General features: G+C 34.6%; 1 protein-coding gene across 3 annotated transcripts in view; it reads right to left on the minus strand.

Moving 5' to 3' along the window:
- Nucleotides 1-9456, minus strand: part of TTLL7 (tubulin tyrosine ligase like 7) — a 150789-nt gene that overhangs the window by 71137 nt on the left and 70196 nt on the right. For all 3 annotated transcript variants that reach the window (XM_024734648.1, XM_024734647.1, XM_024734646.1), the window contains exons 7-8: nucleotides 8719-8935; nucleotides 4092-4256 (exon numbers count right to left, since the gene is read on the minus strand). In XM_024734648.1, coding sequence (XP_024590416.1) covers nucleotides 4092-4256; nucleotides 8719-8935 — 382 coding nt within the window. The remainder of the gene's footprint in view (nucleotides 1-4091; nucleotides 4257-8718; nucleotides 8936-9456) is intronic.

Raw genomic sequence — 9456 nt, forward strand, 5'->3', positions numbered from 1 at the left:
AGATTTTCTGTGAGAACACATAATACTACTAGGGTGAGTTACTAATGCTAATAAAAGAAAAAGTTGGTTTACCGAAGTTTGAGAACAAGCTATGGATTGTGGAAAAGCTGTCTCGCTGGTTTTTGCTTAGAATATACTGTCTTTTTAACTCCCATTCTACAGGTACAGGCAATATAGCATGGCAGTTAAGAAAATGGCTCCAAAGTTGACTTTCTGGCTTTATCCCAGGCTTTGCTACTTGTTAGATGTGCATCCTCAGTCATGTTGCTTAAACTTTGTCTCATTTTTCTAAAATGTAAACTGGCAATAGCAATAATACCTGCTGCAAAAGACTGATGGAAGGACAAAATGAGACTCCATGTATAACTCTTAGCATAGTGCCTAGAACAGAGTAAACCGTCAAGAGGGGTTAGCAACTTAACTACTATTGTTATATTTATTCTATTATCCTTCTGGAATTCCACCTCATATATCTGGTCAGACACAAACATTCAGCTGCCTGGTGGGAGCAGTATTTATTATGAGAGAAAGAAATGGAAGATGAAGTTAACCTCGCTGTTACCAAGAATCCCAACCCAGAACGTATGTGGGGATATCAGAGATGCCACAAGAGGCTGTTCTTAGAAAATTCTATTCAAAATAACAAATGCGTGGTAGCACCACAGTATATGAGGATAAAAAAGAAAAGTTCACGTTATATAAATCTTGAGATATTACTGAAATCACCTGAGTAGGAAAAAGAGGTTAAAACCTTGACTAGTAAGTGTCTATGTGAAACAGGACAGGTGGGGAGATGGGGGGGGCAGAGTGAGGGGGAATGAGTATTTAGACTCTGGATTACAAATCTGTGTTTTTACTACATAAAAACAGCATACTTTTAGGAATCCAGAGGCAAGACTGCAGGTATATGTGAAATCAGTAATGATACAACCAAATACAAATTCCACTAATCAAATCAAATTCCACTAATGCTTTTGAGAATATACAACATTGCTTTGAAAGATGATTTTGTAGATTTGTACCCAAAGTATATAAAAAGCATTCATTAAGGATGATCTTATGAGTGATTAAAGTCATTTTTAACCTCCATGGCCTGCTTTTCTATTGATTTCTTATTTATTCTTGACCAGCACAAAAGCACATATATCTGTTCTTCATAGAAGGTATTGCTGAATGTTAGTTTTCATATGCAGACAGCTACTTTTTAGAGAAATTACCATCAATAAAGTAGTCACCGAAAAAAAGTTCTAAGTTAAATTCATGAAATTAGTAAACTATTAAGATAAAAATTGATTGCACAATTGCTTTCTTCATCTCCTCTTATTCGCTTTTTATACTATCCTATCGATTCACCTTCAACAGACATCTGTAAGTACATGCAATTCTTAACAAGAAAAAGTACTACTTATCTATTAAGGTCCATGACAAATTTCAATTCTTAAAAGAATTACATAAGTGCAGATAGCTTGACAAGATAATTGTAAGAAGGTACTTGGAAAAGTTAATGTTATTAATTATTTATTAATTGGTTACTTATAGATTTATTAATATACATTTTAACAAATGTAGGCAAGAATGATGCAAAATTTACCCATTTATAGAAATGATCATGCAGTGTATCAGAGCTTAATAGGCCGGCAATTGCTATGTTCAGGTAATATCTGAAAATTATATTTTAAGCTCTGAGGAGTTAATTTCCATACTCTTATTAGTATTAGACTTAGTTGTATACCTTGCCCTAATTCAATTATGTGGGGAAAGTACCACTTAAAACCAATGTCTGTAAAGCTAATGATATCCATTTTTCTCTCTGACTGATTCTCTCCGTACATTCCTCACCAAGGCAACCCAACAGATTGCACCTTTTCACAAAGACTTTCCTGAACAATCAAACTCATAAGAAGTGAAGAATCTGGTAAAGAAAAAGAATACCAGAGGGCATCTAAAACTTTCTTGGTCTCACTGAGCTAGTCACCAAATGACCCATTCATTAAATCATCCAGGTATCACCAAGTAGATCTTCCATCATTGAGCTACTGTATCAAAATTGCAGATTTTACCACTTTGATGTTTCTGACCCACATGATAGTAAACTATCATTATTAGAATATTTTTTGGAATTTCCAAAAAACTGGCCTTGTTAAAGTAAATAGATAAATAAACGGCACTGTTGGAATCAAATTTCTTGTTTGGATGTATCAATATTTAGTCTCTCAGGAAGACATAAAAGAAAGTTAACAAGTTGGTGAGAATCTGACCAAATCCAAATGACAAACTTTAAAATTTGATGGAACCCCTAAATTTTTAAAAATTTTGAATTTGTTGCCAACATTTATAAATCAGGAGACTTAGGGCATCTATTGACAAATTAGAGAATGAGGCACACTGGGCCCAAAATACCACATGGCACCAATAGGCTGGTGCTGAGTGATATCTATCCCCTTTAGACGGCTTACGCTCCTCAAATGACCACCGTTCTCAGCCTGCCCTATTTTCTTCTATCCAGACTATTTAACTCCTTTTTACTTGTCTGACACCTAAGTATCTTCCGGTTTACATTCTGTGATCAGAAAATAAGATTTTTAAAAAGATTTAAACTAACAAAACACTAAGAAAAGGAATAAATATAATGATGCTGATTTTTTCTCTGATTTTCTCAAGAGAACCAAGTTCAACCAACAATGAACTTTCACATCCATTTTCCACGATATTTTTATTTAAATATATATTACTTGTCCCAGAAGTCAAATTGTATAGCCCTAATCATGTTAAGTATTTTCAACATACTCTTCTTAACTATGAATACCATTTTAATATTTCTGCTAGGATTAATAAAAGGGTCTGTTTCACCAAGGTTATCTTCTCATACATGTTTCCTTTTCTCTCTTTACCCTTACCATTTGGAATTTCATCTACTGCCATGGCTTTATTTATCCATTACACCTCATACATACACTTTTAACTGCCTGCTCGACTTTTCTACCTGAGAGAGCATTTCAAGTTTAACATATCGAAAGTAGAATTCATCATAGCCTCATGGACCTTTAAAAAACTGAGTTCAGGTGTCAATGCCTCCAGGAAGTCCTGCTATGCCCATCCACTCAAAGCTACTACATGTGGTCTTCCTCTACAACCCCACAGAATCCAATGTATGCCTCTGTTTTTGTACTTGCTACATTGCATTTCATTAACAATTTAAGTGCAAGTGTGTCCTACCAAACTCTTGAGTTTTTTGAGGCTTGGAGCTGTATCTTATAAATCCTCAAATTATCAGCCAGGGACAGGCTTATATTATGGGTTCAATAAATGTTTACTGAATAAATGAATAAATGAACCAGCAAATAAGTGAATAGAACTCTTTTCTCTCATCTGCAAAACTAAGCTCTACATCTTCTCAAAATAAATTCCTTCCTATTCTATTTCAAATAAGGCCACACCCATTCTCCTTATAATTATTCCTCAAAACTGCAGAAGAATATCTGAATACTTCTTCCCCCCTCCCCATTCTAAACATTCAGTTAATCTCAAGGTCTACTTCATTGTCACCTCTTTTATTGTGGTTCAATTCAGGCCATTCTTTTCCCTGAAACTACTCCCAAATGCCCTCCTCTACCTACTTCTGGTCTTCACTCTAATCCATCCTATACCCATTGTCATATTTATCTTTCAAATGCATGCATGGTCTTTGGCCTTATTAATCTCCTCCCTTAAAAACTGAATGAATCCTTACTGCCTACCAAGTGAAGCCTTGATTTCCAGACCTAAAACTTGGCTCCACATATCTTTCCAGCCATTAAGTCTTCATGTATCTCCCACAAATATGATATGCACCAACCTGGGCCACTGTGAACTATTTTCATACCTCCATGCCTTTACTCATGCTTTTGCCTCCGCTTAGCATTCCCTCTTTCCGATCCTAGCAGTAAAAGTACTACTTATCTATTAAGGTCCATGACAAATTTCACTTTCTTCATAAAAGCACACTTTATCTGCCCGATCTAATGTAATCCGTTCTTTATCTAAAATGGTTGATGATCCTTTCAATTAATATGAGGAAAGACAGTTAAAATTGTGAAATGGTATAGTCTTACTGAAATATCACTCCAAAACTTAGCAACATCATGTTGATTTGCTTGTAGAAATTCTGTAAACCATCTGATGGAACGTTTGCTGCCTTTGTTTTCAGTTTCATCCCTTTCAAAATGCTCATTGTGCTTGTTCACAGAGTAGTTTGTCAGATGCATGTATAACTGGGTCTGTAACAAGTCAGAACCAAAATTGTTATCACCTATGAGACTCTAGAACCATGACATTTCACAGAAAAGAAAGCATCCAAAGAGGAAAGCCAATTTTAAAGTTTAAAATATACATATTCATAATTTAATGATTATAAAGGTAATTTTCAAAATGCAATGGCACATTTTTCTAAAAAAGGTTGTGAAAGTAGTCACCTTCAAAGTTACTTTGTATATTATTGAAAAGATATCTACCATAGAAAGTATGAAAATAATAAGGATATATAGAGTAATTAAATGAAAATGTGAAACTACATATTGCTAAGCAAGAAAAATGCTGTAACTCTGAAGTTTGTTTTTCTTAGTTGGTTTGTTTTTAATGTTTTTCTAAAATTTTCATCCTAACTTGTTTTGGGAAAGGAATTTTCTGAGAGAGTATTCTATATCTTCTCAAACAAAGATTTAAAAGTAAAAGCTCAAGTAAGTAGCAGAAACCTAGAGGCAGGATACCAACCTCAACCTCTGCCCTCCCATCCTGACTGGAAGATCACTGTAACTTGGTAACAAGACAGAGTGCACTCAGAGTCAGGAGACAGAAGCACCACACGATGCTGTACAAATGTCTAAATGATTAACAGCAAATTTATAGCGCTCCATACTCGAGTTCTTAGGTCTTAGTCTCTCTATATTCTTATGTTTGTTGACAATGTTATCCTCAAATAAACTTGAAAAAGAATAGAAAATTTAAAATTTCTCATAATTGTCAATTAATATACATTAATAGCTCCTTATCAATCTATCATAAACATTCATGATGTCTGTAAATCCCACCCTCATGATCCTATTCCCAGAAACCACTTTAGATAGCAACGTTGCATCACAATGAATACATACTTTGAGCACATCATGACTATTCTGATTTGTTAATAACCAATGATATTTATATCATATTTTATTTTCACTGCAGTTACTTAAGTCTACAGTATTGAAATCTTTGAAGCAAATATGCAGAACTGATCATATGAGCTACATGTTGTTTATTAATCCATATGCCCACCAGTAATTAAGAATTTTTTTTGTTCATTGAACAATATTTAAGGAGCACCCACCACTGGCAGGAATGTGTGCTGTGCACTGTGGACACAAAGATTAACAAGGCAGACATAGTCCCTACCTTCATGAAAATTATCACTTTAAGTGATATTTAAAAGAAAGAGCATAACTTCATACTTGTCTAATTTTAAGTGCTTGATTTAAAGAAAACAGGAAACTAATCAAACTATAACATTTCTTAGTTTCCAAAATAGAAATTATTTTTGTTTGGAAAATAATTTTTTGAGGAGCTCTCCATTTGGCAGGAATTTCTTAAAAAAATACTAACAGCAGTAATAAAAACCCTAGCTATCCTAGTGGAAAAGTGAATAAGAAATGGAACTTTGCATTTTTCTTAAAACATTATTTTTATATGTAGCATTGGAAATTCCACAATTTCACATCTACCTTGACAAAAATCCCCTTCTAAACAGTTCACTGTCAGTTGGACATTTGCCATAAGGACAAGTGATGGCAGCTCTGAATCATATAGCAACCTGCAATGCATAAAAAGTATATAACTATTCTCTACCCTATTTTATAGTGTATAGGCTCAAAATAATGAACTGGAATATGCAGAACCTTTCAAGGATTGACTGCTACATGGGGTGGCAAAAAAAAATTATGTTTATTATATTTCAATTTCTAAAATTCTCTCTTATGATTTCCTTACATGTAGCTTATCAATATACAGCTCATGACAAAATGCACACTATTTTAAAAATTGGAAATACGAAGAAGGAAAAAAATATGAAGCAGTCTGCTGTCCAAAAACAACCAATGGGAGCATTTTGGTTTATTTTTTCCACCTTTTTTCTTAAACTTATCTTTTACATAAGAGTGATCTCACTTTAGATAAAGTTTTGCACTTCTCTTTTTAAATTTTTCATATCTTCATGTAGGAACTCAATCATGAAATTTTAGAGATATATGAGGAACACTGATGTTTATACAGGAGAATATCATTTTTCATATATGTGAAAACCAAAGCCAGGAGATTATGTGACTCAAGAGCACTTGGCAAAGCGAAACCTAGAGGCCACATTTCCTGACTCTCAATCTTTCAGTATGATTTCCTAACCCAGTGTACTTAAGCAAATCACATACATCCAACTTAAGAAATTAGAATAAATCACTTTATCACCTAAATGAGCTTTCAAGTCTTACCCTTTCCTATCTCTTCCTTTACTCTTTCCTCTCAAAACATGACTATCTGCCTTACATATATATAATCCAGTCTTACCCACTCCAACTATTTTAATTATAATCTATAAACTGATAAGCCCCAAATTACGCCTGTAGCTCAATTCTCTCATCTGAGCTTTAGACCTATACTGTATATCCAAATGCCAATAGTATAGATCCATTTGGAAGTCACACAGGCATCTCAAATCAAACAGATCAGCTTTCTGCAAAACTTTAAAAGCTCCTATACTCCCTATCACAGTGAATGTCACCATCCACCCAACTGCTGTGCCAAAACTCTTTTGAGTTTTATCCTTAATTTCTCTCTCTCTTTCCCTTATTCTACAAATCAAACTGTTGGTATATCAGTGTTACCCATGGTATCGTAAATATATCTGAAATCTGTGTTCTTATTCGTAGTCCTGCCCTACTATCACTTCAAATTAAGTCATCTTGTCTCTCACATGTGGTTAGACTAGAATACAGCTTCTTGTCTCCCTTACTCTAGTCTCCCCTATCCATCGACAGCCCCATCTCACATTCCCCACACTATAGACCAGGTGACCTTTTTAAGACAACAATCTCATTCCTTCTTTCCCTTGTTTAAAATCTTTCAATGCTTCCCTTCTTCTTAGGTTAAGTTCCAAAATCCTAGCCATGATCTACCAAGATCTGGCCTCTGGGACTCTCCATCCTGATGTCTTAGTCTGTACTTTAGCTATATTGAACGTGTGTGCTCTCTCCAGACGTATCACTCTCCCTCCTACCTCTGGGCCATTCTTCTACCTGGAGTCTTAACCCATCCCACCCCACCTCTAACTTAGCTAACCCCTCACTCTTCAGATTTCACTTTACAAACTCCCTAACTGTATCTCCAACTGAGTTAGATGTTCCTGCTATGCACTGCCATAGCATTCTCAGTTTCTTAAACCATTACACTTACCACTGGGTATTATAATTGCTTATTTTATTTTCTGCCTCCCCACTAGATTGTTGCTTTTGTGAGCTCAAGTACTGTATCTGTCTTGGTCACCGTTTTTCCAAAACCAGCACAATGTCTAGAATGCAGTAGAGTTCAAACATTTCTTGGAGCTTGGATGTATCCACACCTTATGACCTTTGAAGAGATGATTCTTTCTTTTATCTTCCTTCCCTGTAAAAACTTTGACAGTTCCCTTATTCTTCTTTTGCCAGGTTTACAACATTTTTTAGTTAATTGAACGTAGCAACATTTATGATTAGTCATTTAATTTTGGAAAATGACCACTCAATGTAGTCATTTATGTGCATAATATTATAGAAGAACAATAACCAGGCCTTTGACAAAAATGGGAAACAATCCTTAATTACGTATATTTTTTTTTACTGTAATTAGTAGATACAAAAATAGAGGTAGAGGTTAACTGAACTTTGAAGTATGGATAATAAACTACAGTTTGTCTCTCATAAACTATAAATTACATTTATGACTTTCATGATAAATTATGATAATAAATTACAGTTTGACCTTCATAAACTACACAGTTATGACTTTCATCAATATGTTATGGTTACACAAAGATAATCTTAATGGAAAAATACTTACAAAAATCTCCACTTAACAGAATTAAAAACGTACTATGAAACTGCCAATTTATGTCTCTACTTCACAATTGATCAACATAAATTTAAAATCTTCTCTTCTGTTCCAACAAAACATAACTATACTTTCTGATAACTTTTGCTTTCTCTGTTTCATGTACTTTCTCCCACATTCTACATGTTTAAACCATACCTTTCATACAAAGACTGCTCAAATACCATCTCTCCCATGAGAAACTGAACAAAACCTATTCCTACACTCAATTCTATAACACTTTATCTGTATTTCTCAAAGGCATATTATTTTTATTTGTATTTCTGTATCAATCATTTCTATCCAGGACCACTACACACACATATATACTTTGAAATCCATCCTCATGCTCACAGCACCCAGATGGGGTGTATCTTCCTAATTAGCCTACCTGGAGCAGCAGGCACTTTTTTTTCTAATTTCCACAAAGTTGTCTTCAATTAGAGGCAGTCTTATTTATGTATATAATTCTTCTAGACTATAAAAGCCTGAGAGGAGGAACTTTGTTCATTTAACATTTATACACAATAGGTGTTTTAAAAAATAGATGTTGAATAAATTAATAAAATCATAGTGTCTGGTATCACTTACCAAATTGGTCTCATTAGGTGGAATGTACTTCTCTGTTCCCATTCGCACAAGTCCATCGTGGTAGAGAAATATTTTTAGTGGATCACACGATGTTACCAGAATATAAATTCGTAAATCAAACTTGTAACCTTCCATTAGGAAAGGTTTTTCAATGTATTCTTGAACAATCAAATGATCCTGAGATGGAAGTTTGTCACCATTTCTTATCAAAGAAATCCTAAATTTAAAGAAAAGATTAAAAGAATAATTTGTTATGGAGTCAGGATTTTAACAAAGTTATATGTAATACTCAAGAGGAAAGTGGTCCCATCACACACACACAAAAAAAATACAGCATAAAAATACTGTCAGAAGCAACTTTTTAGAACCATGGATACTAACCAAGGAACATGTAATAAAAAACAAACAAACAACAACAAAAAAAAACCCAGCTGAATCTGTGTAAAAGAGATTCCTAGCATTTTAACTTACTCTGGTACCACCCCCAACCCCCAGCTCAGCAGTGGCCTTGAGCAGTAACCTGTGTTCCCAGTACAGGTACTGGTTCTAGAGGCAGTAGAATAGACCTATTCTTGTGGTTGTTTTGTTTGTTTGCTTGTTTGTCTATTTGTTTAATTCAGTTCTGTGGTTCCCTGGACAATCTCAAAGGTTTTCTTTTATCTTGTCTAACTGCGAACTCTCCCAGTGCTGAGGCAGCTACCTGGGGGGGTGGGGGGGGGTGGTCGGCAGGGACAATGT

This window comes from Neophocaena asiaeorientalis, unplaced genomic scaffold (genome assembly GCF_003031525.2).
Source record: "Neophocaena asiaeorientalis asiaeorientalis breed wild unplaced genomic scaffold, Neophocaena_asiaeorientalis_V1.1 scaffold15, whole genome shotgun sequence".
In the NCBI taxonomy this organism is placed as follows: domain Eukaryota; kingdom Metazoa; phylum Chordata; class Mammalia; order Artiodactyla; family Phocoenidae; genus Neophocaena; species Neophocaena asiaeorientalis.